Genomic DNA, 24,102 nt, shown 5'->3' on the forward strand with positions numbered 1-24,102 from the left:
CCGATGCAGAATTCATCTACATTTTAGGGGTAAATTATCTTGTTTACAGGCTTGTATAAACCTGAAATCGTGACAATTGTTGTGGAAAATGAAAGCTATATGTTCTCACAATCTACTGGCATTTACTTTTGTCTCCTGCTTTGCCTAGTTTCGAGTTACAACTTGTTTTCATAGACGCTTCTGTCACAATTGATTGGTGTCGTTAGGCCCTATTTGTATAATGACTGATCCAAATTGATCCCATTTCTGTGTTTTTTTACCTCGATATTTAATCATGTCATGTAAAAATCTGTTTGTATTCTCAAAACAGTGTCGTTTTCACATGCAATACAGCAATTAATACTCCCTTGTTGTAACCCGTGTTTGGTGGTATAAACCTACACATGTTATTTGTCATCATTCACTTGATGGTCAGTTCATGAATTTATAACAGGTATAATTAGTGGTAACACACTTAGATTACCCGACAAAGGTTCCCATTTGGCATTTCTTGTGTCTGGAGTAAATATTCAACATTATAAACATCGATCAAAGGATTAACCGATAACACGCTGATTGATTAATTACTTTTATCTTACACAGCGGATTTGTCAAAAGGTAGTGTTTATGTATGTAGATTTACTAATCTATACTGAATACACTCTGCCGTAGTCGGTGTTCTGCGTAAAACAACGCCCTTCTTTCAAAGGATTAACCCGCAATACATTGATTGATTCCCATTATTGGCTAACTAAATTACTGTTTTTAATGAAAGGCGGACATTATGCAATTAGTTGCCAGGTGTGCTATCTTGGGTGACCAATGAGACTATACACCAATACCTGAAAAGATTTATCACTTTTCAGTATATTAAACTGTTAAAAGACACATCATTTGGAACAGTTTTGTGGATATTGATGGATACATTCCTCAAACAAGGTAATGGCCTGATATTGTTCCTATAACTTTAATCTGTTTTAGTTTTAATATTTGCATTTTGTTTTTATTCTTTTTGTCGTAGCATTCAACAGAATCATTGTTTTTCGCCGTGAAGTGTAATGAGACAGACAACATACACTAGGGTATGTGTGCGAATTATGATTCACATTGGCAAACTATAAAATGTCTAGATATTACAGTTCTGTTATAAATTCACTATAAGTATCAGCAGATCGTCAGCTTTTATTTAGTTTCAAAATGCATAAAAGTATGATAATAAACTAATTAGGATTATAAAACCAAATATAAAGACGCACATTGACTAGTATCTACATACTGGTGAGTGGACATTAACCATGTGAATGTAGCAAGAAATTTATCGCGCAGTATTGTGACTTCGACCCCCACCTTCGCTTCCGTGGAAGAAATCGTTATGTTATAAGTTGTGTCATGCAAAATCCTTTTGGTTATGATTCCAATACATATTTAACTCTGAGTAGAAAGTAGTTTTGATTTTCTAACTTGATGAAAACAAACTATAATCTCATTAATTCTAACAGATTTTACGATTTTCAAAAATGGTAGCCTGTCGGGAACATCCGCCAGTCTGTGGATAAATGCTATTTAGGTTTGTTTTCACCGAGTTACAAAATCAAAACTACTTTCTACTGGTAGTAAAATATGTGTTTTATTGATGGCCAATAGGATTTTGCATGACATAGCGATATAACATAACAATTTCTCTCTGGCAGCTTAGGTGGGTGTCAATATAATACTACTTACAATATTATTGTTACCGACCACAACCTCACTTCGAGGAAGAAATCGTTATGTTAAAATTACAAGTTGTGTTATGGAAAATATTTATGGTCATCAATCATATACATATTTTACTATAACTAGTAAGTAGTTTTGATTCTGTAACTTCCGTGAAGCGATCTGAACACAAGTAAGATATCGTTTCAGGCTTCCACAACGCCGCTAAACCGCACTCACAAACATAACCCATTTAGCACGAACCGCTGAGGGGGTCCTGTGGAAATCTGTGCATGGTGACACCATCACCCGACCCCTAGGAGCAATTGACTGACAGAGCAACGATTCGGCATGTCGTCGTTCATGTCTAGAAATCATCAAAATGATGAGCGTGCTACACACTTTCCATACAACTAACTGAAAATCGTTCCTCATATGACGTCACTGCAGTGCTCTGGCGACAGAGTTACATAACCTGTCTGTGGTTTCGTTGGCGGGCGAGAGGGAAGCAGGCGACTTTTTGGCCACTTTTAATCGCTCGGTATTAATTAACCACAAGTTTTTAAAGAATAAATTTGGTGTTCCGCATAAGACTAACCACAAATCTTTCATATGTAATGGTCAAAAGAGTTACAAAAAACAAAGTTTAGTGGTTCTTTAATAGAGTTAGAATTTATACTAGGGGTTAGTGAAATTAGATAAATTCTAAGCAATTCTTCAACGCAAAAGTTTACACATTCAGTTAGTTCTTCACACATTCGTTTTTTACCCATAAGTGTTATCATATTTAGTTCTTCAGTTCCTCATTAGAAATAATTGTTAATACGTTTAGTTCCTCAGTTTTACATTGTAGACAATAAGTGTTATCACGTTTAGTTCATTAGATTAAATTAGCAAATTTACGTTTCCACAAAAAGCGTCAGAACAAAAATGGTAGCAGAGCGTGGTTAGAATTAGTTCAATTCAGTTTAGTTTGGTATTAGTCTGTCGTGTGTTGACAGATTGGTACTTAGTATTTTGATTGTGAAGTTGTTATTTTGTATTGTATTTGCTGATTGGTGGTAACGTTAACACATCTTGAGTGGGTTCAATATGTCGTTACTCATAAAGTAAACAGGAAGAAGCATCACCCATGAATCCTACAGGTAGTGAGTTGAAACTTTTGAAATTAAAAAGCAAAAAGCAGCTGCCAAAACGTCTCTTACAAAAGTAAAAAATAAATTGCTGAGGCTAATAGAAGAAGAGCTGCCCTCTCGACATGCAGTGAGGGACATGATAAATCAGGTAAGTGTTCTACAGAGTAAAGCTATTAATGTCATCTGTGAAGTGTCAATAGCTTATAGTGAGTCTGGTGAGGTTGATCTGTTCAAGAAAACAAAACAAGAATTAGAAGCAGTTGAATGCGAAACTGACGCTGCTATTGAGCAGGCTAATTTGTTTTTAAAACATACACTAGAGACAAGTTCTGTCAGATCTGTCATGAGTGGCATTTCAAGGTTGTTTCGCTCGAGGGCAATGCACATTCACAGTCACAGCATGTTAGTCACAATTCCAGTCCACAGAAACAAGAAAATGAAGTGGAAGTGGGTTCCAATAAAATGGACAGAGTGATGAACAGATGAAACCGGTAGATAGTTCGAATAGGGACAATGCCAGACATAATCATGAACACACTGCAGAATATCGAGAGTCAGCAAACTCTATGCTTCCTGACAGACCACATGTTAGAACAACGTGGCCAACTATTGGTGGCGATTTATGGAGACAACTTAAGCGAGTGTCTATTCCTATTTTCTCAGGCAAAGTAGTAGAATATGAAGGGTGGAAAGCAGCCTTCATGGCCTGTGTCGATAGAGCCTGCCAGCAATGAATATAAGCTGCTTCAATTGAAACAATACCTATCTGGAGAAGCAGCTCAGCTTATTGCAAAACTAGGGCATAGCGCTGCTGTTTATGACATTGCCTTAGAACGACTTGAAAGAAAATATGGGGGCAAAAGAAGACAGATTGCCTTAAAGTTAGAGGAAATATCTAACTTCAAACCATTGAGTCCTGGAAATGCAAAGGATTTAGACAAATTTGCTGACCTGTTGGACATTGCAGTAGTTAGTTTTCGAGAGGCTGACAAAGTAGAGGAATTAGGAGATGGATGTCTCTATGCTCTGTTGTTAACAAAGTTAACAGAAAGCATGATTACTCGTTACAAAAGGTGGATTTATGAACAACAGCGACAGGAGTCAGTTGAGACTCTACGAGAATGGACATTGTTAGAGTCCAATTTTCAGACAATAGCAGTTGAAGCAAAGCAGGGCTTTTCAGGAAAATCAACAGTTGGTAAATCCAAACCAGGCACTTTCTTTGGCAATAAAAATCAGGATAAGACATCGAAATGTATTGTGTGTGAGGCTACAAATCACAGGATTTGGCAATGTAAACAGTTCAAGGAATTAGACTTAGGAAGTCGATGGGATAAAGCCAGAGAATTGAGTCTCTGCTTTTCGATGCCTAGGTACAAATCATCGTGGAAGGTTTTGTAGTAGATATGTTGTATGTGGAATTGATGGTTGCAAAGCAGATCACAATCGATTGCTTCATGGCAAGCAGAGGACAAGTGGTGGTCCACCTGCAGAGTTAACCTTTAGCAAACCATACACCTCAAGCTATAGGGTCAGAAGCTGGCACCCAAACAACAATGTCTACACGTTAAAAGACACGTCAAATTATTTGGCTGAGAACTATTCCTGTAATTTTGAAAAATGGAAACCGTTCTTTGACAGTTAATGCATTATTAGATGATGCTAGCACTCAAACATACATCAACGAGGATGTTGCTTCAGAGCTTGAGCTAGTGGGTGAATGTTCAACTGTCACAGTAAATGTCCTGAATAATAAGAAGGAATCATTTAGGAGCATGTCGGGTTGAATGTGACCTTGAGAGCTTAGATGGGTCTTTCAAGACAAAGGTCAATGCTTTGACTACTCGAAAAGTGACAGGCAATATGAAAGTAGTTGATTGGAGGAAACATGCCATAGATGGAAACATTTGAGAAATATTCAGTTTCCAAAACATTGTTTTCGGCCCAGTTGTTGATATCCTCATAGGAATGGATTGTTTAGATTTGCATTGCTCACAGGGAGATGTGTGTGGTGATCCTGGAGAACCTATTGCCCGATTAACACCTTTAGGTTGGACGTGTGTAGGGAATGTATCAACGAATGAAAACAGGACACATTCATCAGAAACCTTCTTTGTCAGAAATGATAACGTCTGGTACAGACAACCTTGATGTGATAGTTCAGCAATTTTGGGAAATGGAAGAAATTCCAAATCCAAAACTGATATGAGTCACAATGAAAAGATCGCGATTTGATATAGTCCAGGAATCACTAGAATATCAGAATGGGAGATACAGAGTTGCAATACCTTGGAAGGACAATACTGATTGTCTAGCAGATAACTATGATATGGCACTTAATAAGCCTTGTGAATTTGGAGAAGAAATTGTCAAAAGATAAGGTTGTTTCTGATGCATATGCTGGGGTCATCAATCAGTATGTTGAGAAAGGCTATATTAGAAAAGTAGATCCAGAAGAAACAAGAAACAGTAAATGGATTATGCCTCACTTCCCAGTAGTGAAACTTGATCGGACAACCACAAAGGTCCGTAGTAGTTTTGATGCCTCTGCAAAGTGTAAGGGATATCTTTGAATGACTGTATTCATCCAGGACCAAAACTACAGAATGACCTATTCGAGATTCTTTTGAGGTTCAGACAGTTTCCTGTTGCTATCATCTGTGACATAGCAGAGATGTATCTCCAGATCGAGATCAATGAAAAGGATCGACCATACTTTAGGTTTCTCTGGAGAGATATGGATCAGGACAAAACACCTGATGTGTACGCAGTTTTCTAGGGTCGTTTTAGGGATGAACTGTTCCCCATTCCTTGCTCAACACGTTTCACAGAATCATGACGAATTGCAAAGAACAACATTTCCTTTAGCTGCATGAACAGTTTTGAAATCAACATACATGGATGATAATATGGATTCGGTTCAAACAAAAGAAAAAGCAATAGAACTATATGAGCAGTTGAATGCAATGTGGTCATCAGCAGGGATGCATGCAAGGAAATGGGTATCAAATTCAGCAGATGTACTTGACAATATTCCGGTAGAGGACAAGCTGAAAGAGATCCAAATATGCATAAGTGAATTACCTTCAGTGAAAGCTCTTGGACTAACATGGAATGCTGAAAAGGATGTTTTTCAGTTTTCATATCAGATCCAGAACAAGAAGTTAAGAATTACCAAGAGAAATTTCTTGAAAGAAATGGCAAAAATATTTGATCCTCTTGGTTTGTTGACACCATTTTGCATAAGAGCTAAGATCATACTACAAGAAATGTGGATATCTGGTGTAGATTGGGGACGACAATGTTAGTTCATATTTAACTGAACAGGCATTGCAATGGTGCAGTGAAATTGAAGGTCTTGCATCTCTTCAGATTACTAGATGTATGAATTTCCATCCTGACACCACACAGTTACATGTCTTTGTTGATCGCCTCAGAGTGCATTTGGTACTGTGATCTATGCAGTTACAAAAATACATGATGGCTTACATCGAGCCACCTTGTTGCTTCAAAACTCACGTGGCACCCATAAAGGCTGTTAGCATTCCTAGAATGGAGCTTATGGCTGCTGTTCTTGGCGTGAGGCTTCTTCTAGCCATCTGTCAAGCAGTTGAAATGGCACAACACAGAGCCGATTCTATGGACAGATAGTTCTAATGTGCTATGCTGGATCAGAAGTCAAAGTCGCTGTTTCAAAACATTCATTGCCAATCGGATAGGTTTCATACAAGAACACACAAATCCTTGTCAGTGGAAGTATGTTCCATCATCAGAAAATGCAGCAGACATACTTACACGAGGTACACATGTTCAATCCTTAGGGTCTAAAGAATGGCTGCAGGGTCCTTGATTTCCTTGTGTTGGACAATTGGCCAGAGCAATCTGAAAACTTGACTTTCCGAAAACCTGAAAAGAAGAAGTCTCCTTCCAAAGTAGTAACTTCTTTGTTTGCAAACCTTTCCTGCGAAGAGAATTGGATAGTGGAACCATCAAGGTTTTCCAGCTGGAAACGATTATGCAGGATTTATGCATACGTTTATAGATTCTTGAGTAACATCAGATCATCAGGTCTGAACAGGAAACAGGGAGTGATAGATTGCGGTAAGACATTGAAGATGCTGAAATGAAAATTATAGCACAAACACAGAAAGCTTCTTTTCCTACTGAATCACGTAGCTTTGTTGAAAAGCAACATCTTACCTGTTAGTAGCCATATCTTAGCCTTGAATCCATTCATGGATGAACACGGGGTTATCCGATCAGCAGGAAGGCTGAAATATGCTGAAGTACTTTCCTATGATGCAAGATGTCCTGTAATACTTCCTAAAGGTGATCATGTTACCAAGCTGATCATCAAGAACTACCATGAGAAGAGTTTACATGGAGGTACGAATGCTACGTTAGCAGCAATCAGTACCAGGTTTTGGATCGTGTCAGCTAGAGAGGAAATTCGAAGATGGGAGAGAGAATGCTCTTGGTGTCGCAGAAGAAAGGCCAAGCCTACACATCAAATCATGGCCGAACTACCGCCTGTGAGAGTGCAAGCCTCATATCGGGCATTTGAAAAAGTAGGGGTGGATTATGCAGGTCCATTTATTACTCTTCAGGGTCGTGGCAAGAGTAGGCAAAAAGAGATATCTTTGCCTGTTTACTTGTTTAGCATCCAGAGCAGTACACCTGGAGATTGCCTTTGGGTTAGATTCAGATTCCTTTTTGAGAGCATTGTTTCGTATGGCTGACAGACGTGGAATGCCCAAACTGATCATATCAGACAATGGCACAAACTTTGTTGGTGCAATCAAAGAACTGAAAGGGTTGATTTGTTGTCTAAAATCAGATGATGTCAAATCACAATTGGCCAACAAAGGTATCACATGGCGGTTCAATCCACCACATGCTTCACATTTTGGTGGAGTTTTTGAAACAATGATAAAAGCTGCCAAACGTGCAATTTTCGCCATTTTGAGTTCCAGCAGTATTACTGATGAGGAACTTATGAGTGCCTTTACTGGTGCTGAAGCCTTCATTAATTCAAGGCCACTCACTTATCAGAGCGCTCATCCTGAAGACATCGTGCCTCTGACTCCCAATCATTTCATCCATGGACAGATGGGAGGGGAGTATTCACCGGAGTTAGATGCCTTTGATCTCCATCCACGTAAACGTTGGAGAAGGGTCCAGGAACTTCTCAGACACACTTGGCAACGATGGATGAAAGAATGGTTACCATCACTGAATGTTCGCAAAAAGTGGTTCACACCAACAAGGGATGTACAAGTCGACGATGTAGTGATGGTGATCTCCTCAGAAAACCCAAGAAGTTCTTGGCCTTTAGGTCGGATTGTCAGGACTCACCCTGGGAAGGATGGTCATGTGAGGGTGGTCGACATTCAGGTTGGTAAGAGCAACATTACAAGACCAGTGACAAAAATCTGTCCCCTTCACTGGGAATAAATCGACGTGGATGACAAAATGTGTATATAACCAGTGTAAATAGTTACCAAAAGGGTAGTTCAAACATATTTAGTTCATTTTAAATTGTTAGTTTATTTAGGTTGATAGATATGGATCTATCATAAAGGGGGGGTATGTTCGGTGAGAGTTCACTCAAACGCATCTCGTTCAGTTAGTGTTTATGGAATTTAAAAACAATCATGGAAACGCATAGACACTGACTGCGCGAGATTTGCCCTGCGAAAGTGAACTAGACACGCTCCAGATTTCATGTTAGAATTTGAATTCAATTTCGGTTTTCAACTCTAGCTGACACAAGACGTACATTTAGAGTTAGGTTGGAAAGTCAGTCAGTTGTTAGATATTCATAAATTAGATTAGACAATCAGTGGGGTTTAGTTAGTAAAGGAAGTTAGAGGCTAGATTAGTTTAGTATTAGTTGGGTTTTGAACATTAATAGAGTTAGAATTTATACTAGGGGTTAGTGAAATTAGATAAATTCTAAGCAATTCTTCAACGCAAAAGTTTACACATTCAGTTAGTTCTTCACACATTCGTTTTTTACCCATAAGTGTTATCATATTTAGTTCTTCAGTTCCTCATTAGAAATAATTGTTATCACGTTTAGTTCCTCAGTTTTACATTGTAGACAATAAGTGTTATCACGTTTAGTTCATTAGATTAAATTAGCAAATTTACGTTTCCACAAAAAGCGTCAGAACACCGCCGCCATATAGCTGGGATATTGCTCAATTCGGCATTAAACAACGACAAACCAAGCAAATTATTCAAACATAAGAACATCAGATACATGTAATAAATTATGTGCCTAATCCACTCCCTAAGCTTGCTCGCAGCAATACATTTCTCCATTCTCAGCTGCCTGAGGAGTATCTAATCCAAGCTGGAATGTTAACAATCAGAATACCATCCCATCCGTTTGCTACCCAATCACTGCACGTGACATGACGCATTGTTTGAACAAAGTCTATTGCCTAACTTCCTAGATGTTACTTTTCGTTTCTGATGCACATTTGTGTGAAAATTGCACTCACTCAGACCTGAATCTTACTACTAGAGGTGTGACGATGGTGAAATGTCACGATACAATACGGATCGCGATATCTTGGAATGATACAATTCGATTCAATGGATATCACGATATGATATCTTTAGTTATTTTCTTTAAAAAAAAGTATATTTTGATAGCAAGTAACAGTGTAAATTTTTACATAACAGTCAATTTCTAGAGAACATTAACAATTTTAAGGTCAACGATACATATCACGATATGAACAAAAGTATCGATATGTATTTATCATCAGATAAAGTATCAATCACGATTATCGATAGTACGGTTGTATCATCACAGCTCTACTTACTACCGTTATAAAAGATCTCACAGCGATGTAGAATAATGAATTCACAAGATACCACACAAGTGTTTCGGTGTGGGGTAGGACCAAAGCCCAAGAAACTAATGACACTGTCATCCACCTCTCCTCTGTAATGGATGCCTGACTTCATATGATGTGTGAATTTACACAGCACCACTTGCTATCATTTGTTTCTTTCCAGCTATATCCCAGCTGCCTGTACATAATCGAGTCTGGACCAGACGATCCAGTGATCAACATCATGAGTATCGATCTATGCAATTGGGTCAACCTGACCACCCAATCCAGTTAGCCACCTCCTACGACAAACATGGGTTGCTGAAGACCAATTCTAGCCTGGATCTGCACAGGTTCCCACTTGCGATCACAGGACTATACATCAGCTGACAGCATCTTAGATGAAATAATGCTAATGTGACATTATATTCTAACTCACTCACTTGGAAACACAGACACCTACCTGTAACTGGCCAGATCTGGTTCTGACAGGAACTCTCGCAGCAGCATGCCGTCTGTCATGTACTTGAGGATGGTTCTCTCCGACGTGCAGTCCTCAAACCTGATGCTGTAGCCAACCTGCAGCAGACGCTAGACTCTCAGCACGGACATTACATACAATCTTAGACAACAGACATGAATACAGGTATTGAGCTTACTTATACATAGTTTTGCTTGAGAGAAACAAGAACATATGAAGTGATAAATTGTCACTGAAGTTATCAGTGAACTATTGGTATCTTCCCTTTCATTATTCACTTTCTCTGATGTTTTTTATTTTAGAAATTTGTTACACTGAAGACTTTATCCATTTTATGAAATTTGAGATTGTAAAACAAATTTCTGAAATGTGCTTAAATTAAATTCACAAAGCATAAGCTTTGTGTTACAATAGTGGCCTTATTAGGAAGTGGGCAACTGATCTCACCTCGTTTCCGAGTTTGTACCCCATCTCTTGTGCCACTCTGGATGCTACAGACATGGCCGCCACTCGTCGAGGCTGGGTGCATCCAACCATCATGCCATTTTTGTTGAAACCCTGAAACATTAATCTCAATCATAGTCCATTTGATTTCATTTGAGGCTGATGAATTGCTCACGAACACAAAATTTAGCTAAACCTGTAGGGGTTTCCAATTCTTTGAAGAGAATCTTCCTTGGGGTACATTTGCAACATTTTCGACATTTTCTGCAAATGAAAATGTCATGTGACAGTTGTAACAATAAAAGATTGTACAATAAATAAAAAAGCCTTTATATTTACTATACGGCCCCCCACCACGTGGATTTACCTCCCTTACCATGCATGCGTGGCCAACCAGATAAGCACCCCAGCCCAAATCATCATTCCTTCTGCTGACAAAGCGTCAGTGAACAGAATTGCGAGGAGGTGGGATGATACCCTGTGTTCGTTTGAGATAGACCTTGAGGGTCTTACGGACATCCAACGGGTGAGCACGCGTTGGAGTGGTCCCCGATGTAGAAGGCAGGGAAAGAGAGGGAAGATCAATAGGAGCTGTCACATGGAAAGCATGATTGATCTTCCAACGGTAACTATCCTGGAGGCGAATACTGACCCAATCAGGGTGAAAAACCGTCAGTGCGGGTCGGACGACATTGTGTAAACATCGCCGAACCTTCTACTGGATGTCACCGCCACAAGAAAGGCTGTTTTCCACGTTAACAACTGAAGGGAAATAGCCGATAGATGTGAGAAAGCAGGACCGGACAGCCAGTCTAGCACAATTGACAAATCCCAAGGTGGGCTGGTTCGCCTGAGAGCAGGTTGAACCCGATCCACGCCAGCTAAGAAGCGCTGCATAAGAGGGTGCTGCCCCAAAAGAGCGCCATCTGCAGGGGTGTGAAAAGTGGAAATAGCAGTGCAGTAGCCACGAATGGTCGAAGCCGCCAAACCCTCTTCCAAATGAGACTGAAGGAACTCCAAAACTCGGACTACATCTGCAGAAAAGGGATCTGCAATCCCCCTATCTGAACACCAGCGCGCATAGCAGGACCACCTATCCTCATATTGAACATTTGTCGAATCCCGTTTCGAAGCCAGAATTGTGTCTGCAACTGCTGCAGGAATTCCGTGTGTTTCGAGGCTAGACCTGACAGAGGCCAGGCCACCCACTGGATCTGCGGATCCAGGTGCGGCACTCCGTTCTGAGTGAGAATGTCCGGTCATAAAGGTAATAGAACAGGCGGCTGAGCCAGAAACCTGAGAATTACCGGAAACCAGCTCTTGGAGCTTGCTGGGTGGATAGCTGGGAGAGGACCCTGGGGATCAGTGGTAGAGGTGGGAACGCCCACAGTACCCTGTCCAATCCAGCAGGAAGGCCGGAGGCCAATGCCTTCTGGTCCAGTATTCGAGAGCAGAACACTGGTATCTGATTCGTCCCGCCACACGCGAACAGATCCACCTGGAAACGACCCATACAACTGGGAGATAACTCTGAATATCCACCGATCGAGCATCCACTCATGTGGGGCCAGGATCCGGCGAGAGAGCGCGTCTGCTTGAACGTTCTCCAGCCCCGGGAGATATACCGGAATCACCTGACAGTCGTACTGGTCGCATCACAGTAGAAACTCCGTCTCCCGAAGGAGCTCTGGAGACACCGTGCCGCCTTGCTTCAGAATGCACGTCATGGCCGTGTGGTTTGCAGACAAACAACCTGGCCCCGAACGTAATCCCGAAAGCGCTCGAATACCAACCTGGCAGCTCTCAGTTCTAACACGTTGATGTGAAGACGGGCTTGGGCTACGGTCCAGCGCCCGGACACCGACAGACTGCCCAGAACACCCCCCCCCAGCCCGTGAGGGATGCATCAAGGAGAAGACCCTGGAAAAATTCCTGACATCGGTCCACCACTGAAGGTGAGGGAATAACCACTCGGGAACTGTGAGACACTTCTCCAGATCCTCTGAATGAGCCCACAGATATGCCAAAGCCTGCTGTAAAGGGCGCATCCTCAACCTCGCCAATCACCGGGCTGAACAGAGGAGATCACCGAGCGAAGTGTCTCCATCTTGAAGGATGGAACCTCTATCATGCGGTTCAAAGCCCTTGAGGTTGAGTATGGGACGGAAGCCTCCATCTTTCTTGGGACGAGAAAGTATGTGGAATACAGACCCGATAGTTCCTCTCCTGGTGGAACACGCTCTACTGCAGACTTGGACAGCAAAGCCTGGACCTCGTCTCGCAGAATACCCGCCTTGACTGGACAGGATGGCACCGGAGTGCGCCTTATGCCGGTAAACTCTGGTGGGCCTCGCTTCCAAAGTGGTAAGTGGCCGACGGTAACAGTGGACAGCACCCAAGGGTTGTTTGTAGCCTTCTCCCACTCCTGCCAGGAGAGGGAGAGGTGGCCACCCACTGGAACATCGGGCAGAAGCACATGGGTTGTCTCATGCAAATTTATTACCGGCAGGGACAGACCTGACAGAGGAGTTCGCATGTATAACAAAAAACAACAACACCCCCCCACCCCCACACACTGCAAAAAGGCTGCTGCGAACAGGTAGACTGCTCCTTGCCTCTACCCTTGGCGGGGTGACTCTTTCTCCTACTCATGCCCAGCAGCCGAAGCCAGCCAGCAGTCTCAGGCGTAGGCTGAGCCCTGGAGGAGGAAGTCGCGACGGGAGTACGGGAGCGAGAAAACCGCAGTTGCTCCAACAAGGATTTAGAGTCCTTTAGGAGGTAGCTGCGGAGACCTAGGAGACCTGCTGCGCCCAGCGGAAACAGAAGGGCCAGCAAGGTCTGCTGTTTTGCCGTGGAATACCTGGAAATCGACAACCACAGCCTGCGCATATCCATGACTGCGCACATAACCTGAGACGACGCGGATCGCAAAGAATCCCGGGTCAGGTGAGCCTGAACTTCAGTAAGCTGCCGGAGCAACACCACATTCGACGAAACATCGCCAGTGTGCGCATCCGGTTCCAGGACGGATGTCTGTAAAGAGGATAGATACGCCCAATGGACCACTACCCGAATCTGTTGGCTGGCGTTACCTCATCGTAGCTCCGATATGATGCTCGCAGAGGGGCCCCCGAATGGAGAAAAGGTGGAACCAGCCGACACTGTTTAGCCGCCGGAGCAGCTAACGAGGAAGCCCAGCTTCCCCGAGGGTCACTGAAGTGAACACGCACTCGTCCACCACCGGTACATGGAAAAGAGAGTCGTCCCCCAACTGGTATCTCTTAACAAGCTCAGGCAGATCGAAGCGAAGCCGAGAAGCAATGAGCAAGGGATCGACCACATCCTGCACCAATGATGGGAGCACGCGGAGCCAAAAGTGGAAAGTTCCCTCTGATTCTTCCGCATCCCCGACCGAACCGAAGCCAGAGGCAAAGGATCAACGGCAAACTCGAGGCTCGGGGATCTAGCCAAGCCTGGCGATCCCGCACCAGAATTTTCCGCCCCACCTCCCGAGTTGGCGAGGAACTCCTGGCGGAACCCAGCAACTGAATAGTGGAGTAACGACTTCATCGAATCCATGTGCTTTTGAAACAAATGATTGATAAGCAACATATCAAATGAAGGCTGAGAACTAACAGGAGGGGAAGAAACAGACGCCAGGTTTATCCTGAGTACTTTTAGACCTATGCTTAGGTTTTTTAGCTTTGGATGGAGGGACCTCCAACGTGGGGTCACCCCCCTCTCTCACGTAGTTCTTTGAAGAAAAGGAAGTCTGCTGCTCTCCTTTTCCTAGCCTAAGTGTAAACCCCAGACATAGCTCGCATACGTCCGGATTATGACCGGCTTTCTCAAGGCATCATAAGCATTTTACATGCCCATCCTGAGGTGGTATGTTTTGCCCACAAGCGGAGCACGCCGTAAACGCCTGAAAGCAAACATGCAAAGCATGACGCTAACAGCGGGAAACACCACAAAACATAGAAAATTACGTGAAAAAAAGAACGCAGCATGAAACAATTGTTTTACTAAGCAAATTTCAAACGAGTACAACGCTTAAACTCCCGCCATGGAATAGCAATATTCATGTAAACCACGGGGAACAATAGCGTAAATTACAACTATATGTCACATAAAATAAGACATGAACAACTGAAAGTCAATAAACGTTCCCAAGAACGAATAAGGACAATATACATACAGTAGTCAAAGTCTCAGACATTTCTTGTACAACTCAGCCAGCACGTGTTGCATGTAGCGTGACAGCAGAAGGAATGATGATTTGGGCTAGGGTGCTTACCTGGTTGGCCACACATGTGTGGTAAGGGAGGTAACTCCACGTGGTGGGGGGCCGTATAGTAAATAAAAAGGCCTTTTTATTTATTGTACAATCTTTTATTAAAACATTGTTACAACTGTCACATAACATTTTCAGTCGCAGAAAATATATATATGTACCCCAAGGAAGATCTCTATGAAAAAGAACAAATAATTGCAACAAAATCAAATTTTGCACAGTCACATGAAATCGACAGACCAACTCTGTTAATTTGTCTACAAATCATTTTGGACATTTAAAATACAAAAATTGTTTAAAAATCATACATCAGTGTTGTCACTTTTCGCCATCCGACAGCCTGAGACAGGGGATCACGGTCTTGCTGGTCAGAACGAGCCAGTAAAATTTAGATGTTCCATACATGAAATTAAATTTCACCACGTGCAATGTGCAGTCTGGTTAAATTCATTTTGGACTGCTAACATTTTGAAGTTACCAGCCCAGCCCTGATGTCTGGCTGGGTTTTTGGCTTATTTCATACACTGTACACATGTTGATTACTATCATTAAACACACATTCACAAAATTTCATTACATGTTGTACATGAATGGCCATAAAGAGATTTTTCAAAATGGCGTCCATGGCATGCACAAGAGGAAGTACTGACCGCATCATTGAGGTACTGTGGTATCTGTGTAGTCTTGCCTGACCCTGTCTCACCCTCGATGATCAGGACCTGGTGAGCGCGGATAGCATCAATTAGGTCCTGCTTGAAGGGATAGATTGGCAGACTCTTCTTTGTCTCCTCGATGGTCATTTTCTGTTTCTCCCCCTCAGACATTTGGGGCATCTGGTCCTAGTAAAACCAAAGAGTTGGTCTCAGAGAACAAATCATATATGATAATCAAAACACTTTGTACAAGATCTATTCTTGATTATTTGGTCATTATAGTACATAATACAGAATTTGTTTATTCATATGTCTGTAAATGATAACATATGTAATGGTGCTAAACACTGACCACAGTAATCAGCAATTTCAGTCACAACATTGAAGGGTTAAGATCAAAACAAGATCTATTATAATACTATACAAAATAACAAATTTATTTACCCAGGCAATACATACACAGCTGTACATTAAGATCATCAAAACAAACAACACCTGAGTAAAGAAACAGTGTTAATCCCTTCGGGGGAGGACTTACATCATTCATTCATGAGAGACAGACAATCCATAATTACAAGTTTGCAGCATGCTACTGCATAATGTTCATGATGACTAGATAACATTTTAATAGAGAAATGTAATAAAACATACAAAGTCAACCAAAGTCACTGAATTTGCCTATAGCTCAGATTCTGCAATGTTATCAATTTGTGTTATCACCAACAATGGAATGACATCATTGTACTTTTCACAACGATGAAGCATAGTGACCTCAAAAGACTTCAACTGACCAATCAGCATTTAGAATCATTAAAGGAACTGTTTAAACAGTTTCACATCATTTGTAATATTCCAGCAATAAAATGGCCATAAAAACAGAAATGGGATTCACACATTGTACCAGCATGGGGAATAGAACCTAGGCCTTCATTGTGATGAGCGAACACTTTACCAACAGGGCCACCAGACCACCCCAGTGGTACTATGACAGAAATCATTTGCTCACCTTGTCCTTGATGGAGCCGGGCAACTGGAGAGCTTGCACAAACTCGATCTCATCGTCCATGATGACCTCATACTCCTGAGCCTTCTTCTTGGACTTGGCATCTTTGGCGCCAAACTTGAGGAGAGCAGTGGACAGATGGTCCTCCTCCCATCGAGACTGTTCATAGTTGGGTCCGAGCTCCGTCATGTCCTCCACATACCGGTCCTGTGGCTTCACATCGTCCTTTGGCATATAGTAGCGGTTCACCTTCTCAACATCCCCAGCTTTACGATGGTCCTTGGCTAGTTTCAGAACCTTCTTCTTGTAGTTCAGTTCAGCATGTTCCCTCCTGGTGAGACTGAGGACAGAGAACAGTATGTCAGGAACATGCCCATGAATGTGATGCAGTGCAACTGTTACACTAATTTAACAGCTTAAACATATGGCATCTCTATGTTTTGTCTATTAATCTACATCCTGAAGGAGAGGTGATTTGCTTTTTATTCTGCTTTTAGCAGGGGGGAGGGGTGGACACTAGAAGGGTTCCACACATTATACCCATGTGTGGTATTGAACCTGGGCCTTTGGCATGATGAACGAACACTTTGACTATTGGGCTACCCCCCATTTGAAGATAAGATGAGATACTTAAGCAGCCAAATCCACTGTAGTGGGACGAACATCAAGTCTGATGAGTGAGTGAGTGGGTGGGAGTGAGAGAGTGAGTGAGTGAGTGAGTGAGTGAGTGAGTGAGTTTGTGAGTGAGTGAGTGAGTGAGTGAGTGAGTGAGTGAGTGAGTGAGTGAGTGAGTGAGTGAGTGAGTGAGTGAGTGAGTGAGTGAGTGAGTGAGTGAGTGAGTGAGGTTTTACGCTGCTTTTAGCAGTATTCCAGCAATATCATGGCAGGGGACGCCAGAAATAGTCTTTACACATTGGGACCATGTGGGGAATCGAACCCGGGGCTTAAGCATGATGAACGCTTTAACCACCAGGCTACCCCACCGCTCCCCATCAAGTCTAAACAATAGGACACCTTCAAATTCAGTGCATGTGAAAATATCGACAGTGATCTGATGTTGGGTATCATACATAGAACAATAATGCATACTTGTACAAAATATTTACATAGACATAACATGTGCCACTTGCAAATCCTACTGGTTAAAATGGTTCCTACTCCTAGTGCCCTTTTATGACGACACCATAAAAATCAGGAGTACATATATATACATCAGTACTCACTTCTTGCCATCAAACAGATACTCGTCATCAATGATCTCAGCCTCCAGGTCCTCCAGTTTGTCATGACCTCGCTTCTTGAGGTAGTCGCGGCGGGACTGTTTCCGCAACTCTGGGATGATGTGCTTCCTGTCTTCTGTCTCCAGCTGTAGACGCTTCTTGGCTTCCTTGTACGCCTGCAATGGAGATGTCAAGTTCGGAATTTATAACATTTCACTTTCAACCTAACAAACATGTATATGTATATCAGTGTGTGAGTTGAGTTCTACACCCTTTTAGTAATATTCCAGCAATATCTTGGGGACGCCAGAAATGGGATTCACACATTGTTCCCATGTGGGGAATCGACCGGCATGACAAGCGAACACTTTAACCACTAAGCTACCCCACGCCATATGAATCTGTCATTTGGTTATTATTAAAAGTCAGAACATGAAGGAAATACTCTTGCTTTTCATATTGATATACTAGAAATGATATCAATGTGGCAAATACTTGAAACAATCTACTGTCAGTCTGTGACTTTCGCCACTAGTCCCAAGCCCAAGTCCAGTAAAATACTGATTTGTATAGTAAGCAAAGCTAATAATAGTCAGTATTATAGCACTTAACTCAACTGAAGAGAATAATTATGATCAAATGTATTTGCTACAGCAGTGTTCAAAATAAGTGCTGTTGACACCCGAGTCAGACTTTCTGGAGATTAGATGTTACATCAATACGTACATACCAGCATTTGAAATTCTTTGCATTAGCAAAAGTTAACAAAATCACTGATGTAAATAATGTTATATGAAAACTGTGACAAACAAACCAATCACTTTCATGTGATGATATGTGACGATGTGATTTAAAAAGATGCATTTACTGCCTAAAAATCTACATAAAGGCACATGGTTGTCAAGGACAGGGACAGAAACACAACAATTTGCATTAACAATTACTTGCTGCTTAGAGAATGCCCTGACCTTCATTCAGGTGTGCTAAGATTTTAGAAAAACATCCTTAAGATATGTCCCCAAAATCCCCTAACACTAGTGAAAACAAAATCTACCTTCTTGTCAGTTTTAGATGTTACAGTTCGTGTTTTCTCCTTGTCTTTGTCCTTCAGTCTCTTGGCAAACTCATCTCGCTCCTTCAGGTCCAGCTGCCGCTGGGCCTCGTCTGAGTCGGAATCTGAGTCCATGTCCTCATCTGCATCCAGGTCATCAGCATCATTCCTGGAAGATGATATAAACACTCATATCAGCATATATCTTGATAGGTGATATAATATCTGGAAGGTGATATAAACACTCATATCAGCATATATCTTGATAGGTGATATAAATATTTGTATCTGGAAGGTGATATAAACACTGCATCAGCATATATCTTGATAGGTGATATAATATCTGGAAGGTATCATATCAGCATATATCTTGATAGGTGATATAATATCTGGAAGGTGATATAAACACTCATATCAGCATATATCTTGATAGGTGATATAATATCTGGAAGGTGATATAAACACTCATATCAGCATATATCAGGTGATATATATGATAGGTGATATAATATCTGAAGGTGATATAAACACTATCAGCATATATCTTGATAGGTGAAGGTGATATAAACACTCATATCAGCATATATCTTGATAGGTGATATAATATCTGGAAGGTGATATAAACACTCATATCAGCATATATCTTGATAGGTGATATAATATCTGGAAGGTGATATAAACATTCATATCAGCATATATCTTGATAGGTGATATAATATCTGGAAGGTGATATAAACACTCATATCAGCATATATCTTGATAGGTGATATAATATCTGGAAGGTGATATAAACTATCAGCATATCAGATAGGTGATATATCTCTGATAGGTGATATAATATCTGGAAGGTGATATAAACACTCATATCAGCATATATCTTGATAGGTGATAGGTGATATAAACATCATATCAGCATATATCTTGATAGGTGATATAATATCTGGAAGGTGATATAAACATTCATATCAGCATATATCTTGATCTGGAAGGTGATATAAACATTCATATCAGCATATATCTTGATAGGTGATATAATATCTGGAAGGTGATATAAACATTCATATCAGCATATATCTTGATAGGTGATATCATATCAGCATATATCTTGATAGGTGATATAATATCTGGAAGGTGATATAAACACTCATATCAGCATATATCTTGATAGGTGATATAATATCTGGAAGGTGATATAAACACTCATATCAGCATATATCTTGATAGGTGATATAATATCTGGAAGGTGATATAAACACTCATATCAGCATATATCTTGATAGGTGATATAATATCTGGAAGGTGATATAAACACTCATATCAGCATATATCTTGATAGGTGATATAATATCTGGAAGGTGATATAAACACTCATATCAGCATATATCTTGATAGGTGATATAATATCTGGAAGGTGATATAAACACTCATATCAGCATATATCTTGATAGGTGATATAAATATTTGTATCCGCACAATATAATATCTGGAAGGTGATATAAACATTCATATCAGCATCTGGACTGGACCCACACATCAACTTCAGGAACATTCCTGGGACAACTTATAATTACTTGCATCAGCACTAGACCCTTCTGGAAAACGATGTAAACACAAATATTGGCATCATCAACATTCCTAAAAGGAAACACTGACATGCACATCAACATCAGGATCACACTGGAATTGGCATTATTTCGTGAAGATGATATAAACACATATTTCCACACCAACCTTGTAATATAAACAGTCATATCAGCATCATTCTTGAAAGAAGATATTAAATACTCTTATCTTGCCTCACACATAAATGTCATTTTCCGATTGGCTGAGCGCTTTTCTATTATTTTCAATGTACCCCGCTTACAAGCGAGTAACATTTTCTATATACCCGCTGGGAATGCCGAACTAATTTGGTACTTCGTAGTAGTAATTCTTTATCTCGAATAACATTGAATCACGTATGATGTACGGAAATTACTGATGTTTTCCGAATGCAAATAGATGGAAGGGAGATAACTCTAAAAATAAAATTCTTGTCGTCTGGTACTCCATACTATTTTCTGATACCCGTGCTTCAAACAGTTAAAAAATTACCATTTAAGTGTTCGGTAAGATAAATTTGTTGTCACTGGTCCTTCGGGGCCCATGGGTTGATGTACCCTTGATGTTTCTTTATATCCTTCAGGCTTAGGGATCATAAACAAACACTGAGGGTACATCATTCTCCCCCCCCCAGTCAACAACTTATTATATCTTCATTTGCACCATTCATGGGAGATGATATTAACACTCATGGCATCATCACCATTCCTACAGGATTACATAAACACTCAAATCAGCATCAGCATCACTCCTGGGAGATAATATGTCAACTATTACTTAATGCATGGATGAATTACTTTGATAAATAAACTTGTATGTAAATGTTACTGTTACACACACCGGTATTCGTAACCCACTGGATTGAGAGAGTGAGTTTAGTTTTACGCCGCTTTTAGCAATATTCCAGCAATATCACGGCGGGGGACACCAGAAATGAGCTTCACACATTGTACCCATTTGAGGAATCGAACCTAGGTCTTCGGCGTGACGAGCGAACGCTTCAACCACTAGGCTACCCCACCTCCCCGGAACCCACTGGATGGCCTTAAGACTCCTGTGTATGTACACTGAGATACATACCTGTCACTCTCACTACTGCTCTCAGATGATTCTTGCTTTTTGCGAATGTTTCTTTTTTTCTCCTTTGAACTTCTCTTTGGCATCTGCAACACAGAAGAAGGTAATGTCAATTAATTAGTTACACCATCCTGATCAGTTCTGAATGTGAGTGTGTGTTTACTGCTTTGAATACAAAATGCCTTTTAGATAGTTGTCAAATGGAACATATGTTATTTTAGGCATTACACTTTCTGAATGAAGTACAGATATGTAATTTTTTAAGTTCAATAAAATCGTTTTGATAGGCAAATGACATGATAGCTTTCGTATTATTGTAAACTATGGAACACCGAATGGCTAAAAATAGAGCCATGCCAGAATGCGGTAAAAATACCCGCCAATAGCATTTGAGTATGTCATTCACAATTTTCAGACAGTATATAGCAGTTGAATACGTCATTCGCTATATTTAGACTATATTTTGGTCATTTAAGCATTGTCTGTCCTGCTAAGAAACAGTGGTCGCTTGACTCGTTTTTTGGTAATGAGAGCAAGAAAAACAAATATCCTGACGTTTCTAATGATGAGCACTAAAACCAGCTGCAAATCATGACCTGAGATATGTGCATTCGGGCAAAAAATAAATCGAACCCCTTCACATTTGGTTGTCAAAATAATCAGAAGTCGACATGAGACATCAAACTTCTAAAGATCACATTGAACAGTTACAATTCATGAAATGAAACAGCATTTCAGCACATCTGTCAAAAACGTAGAAAGGCAGGCTTCTTGATTCACACGAGGAAATATTATACACAAATTTTAATGACTCCCAAATAAGGAAAATGACTTTCTAAAATAAATACTGTGAGTCACCATGATTCCCATTTTGCAAAGTCTGTGTAAAACCCTGTGATAAAGTACTGTGTGCCTTTGATCTTTTAGTGAAAGTACTGAAACATCTTAGAATGTGTGTTAAAATACATTTTGAATTTGTGACATCACTTTAACATGTTTAAACATTTGCACATATGTTCATTACAGGGGTTGGTTAATGCTGTCAACATAGTTTAACCGTGATAACTAAATGGTTTCCATTGTGCAAAGCGATCCTAAGGTGACTGGAGTAGCCATACCTTAACACAGGCGTACAACAGTTATAGCACTAAGATTGTTTCCTACAACGGCACCACATACATAATCTGGATTAAATCATAAATGGATTTTAGAAAACAAATCAATTACTTATGAACATTAAAGCAACCTGTGTTTTGTTAAATTAATCCCAACCCAAAACAGACTAAACAGACTATGAAGTCATTAGAGGTGCTGAAACCAGTCTGTTAACTCCTGTTTTGCTACCTGTTTGGTATTTTAGATGCAGTATGGTCAGTGTGCCATGGCTATAATGTTCAACATAGGACAGTGAGTGAGTGAGTATGGTTTTACGCCGCTTTCAGCAATATTCCAGCATTATCACGGCGAGGGACACCAGAAATGGGCTTCACACATTGTACCCATGTGGGGAATCGAACCCGGGTCTTCGGCGTGACGAAAGGCGCTTTAACCAACAGGCTACCCCACAGCCCCTCAACATAGGACAGCATGGTTTACATGTTTAACATGTTTAACAGTGCATAGAATGATAGACATCTGGAAACTGGCATAGAGCCAGTTTGTTAGTAAAGACTTTGCACAAATACTTAAGGACGGAAAACTCACATGAACTACTGAGAGTTTCTAGGACTTCTGTCCTGCTCCCACAACGAAGCACTTAATATTTATGTGGTCACACCCTGGGCAAATAAGTTTGTTCAAAATTGCCTCTGTTCACCCAGCTGAAAATGGGTACCCGGTGGTATAAAGTCATATGACTATTAACCTTCCAGCCAAACAGACAGCTTGGGTTATCCAGGGTAATAATGCCCATGATGTTGTATGTGCTTAGAGCATGTCCCTGCGTCATTGAGTTCAGCACTATGTAAGTGGCCTATTATCATAATTAATATAATGCAGTAAAAACACTGGTGTACTCATGGTAATAGAAACGTGATACACAAACTAGTAGTAATCCAACAGTCTCTTCATAACTTACTGTTGCAGCAGGCACAGCATCTTCATCATCATCAGACAACAGAGTATATGTCTTGTTCTTGTGTTCTAGTTCCTTTTGGCGATGTTGATCTGTTGTCAAAGCTCTCTCAATTTTCTTTTTATGAGGAACCTGCAGGAACAGATGAAAAAAATATGAAATTTAAAGTTTATTTTACAATTCAAAGAAAACGTGCTGTGTTTAATGTTCGATTGTGAGATGTTCTGATAACGTGTTTGAGTACATGACAACTACACTAAGGATTGTAAAGGACAGGGCTCAAATGCAGTTTACAAAGTGTAGCACCAGCCAGCCATGCCTGCATGCCCACTGTTTCGCTATATCACTACTTGCCTCAAGCTCTCCAGTGGTACTACTTTTGAGGCAAATAACACTTTACGATCATTAGGCTTTAAATAGGTTAGGTTGAGGTACCCATTTCTATCCTGATGGTTAAGGTACCCTTTCACCGACTGACTGAGTTTAGTTTTACGCCGCTTTTAGCAATATTCCAGGAACATCACAGCCGGGGACACCAGAAATGG

The 24,102-nt window shown here is 40.8% G+C and overlaps 1 protein-coding gene across 1 annotated transcript in view; it reads right to left on the reverse strand.

Annotated features, from left to right (window-relative positions):
* The window catches only part of LOC124269850 (pre-mRNA-splicing factor ATP-dependent RNA helicase DHX16-like), a 43,862-nt gene that overhangs the window by 19,059 nt on the left and 701 nt on the right, over positions 1-24,102 (reverse strand). The window contains 8 exon segments of the mRNA XM_046704899.1: positions 10,122-10,237; positions 10,587-10,697; positions 15,528-15,716; positions 16,537-16,873; positions 17,757-17,929; positions 18,808-18,973; positions 21,487-21,569; positions 23,561-23,689. Of these exon segments, the coding sequence (XP_046560855.1) occupies positions 10,122-10,237; positions 10,587-10,697; positions 15,528-15,716; positions 16,537-16,873; positions 17,757-17,929; positions 18,808-18,973; positions 21,487-21,569; positions 23,561-23,689 (1,304 nt within the window).

This window comes from Haliotis rubra, unplaced genomic scaffold (genome assembly GCF_003918875.1).
Source record: "Haliotis rubra isolate DU_JTF1 unplaced genomic scaffold, ASM391887v1 Scf148, whole genome shotgun sequence".
Classification (NCBI taxonomy): Eukaryota; Metazoa; Mollusca; class Gastropoda; order Lepetellida; family Haliotidae; genus Haliotis; species Haliotis rubra.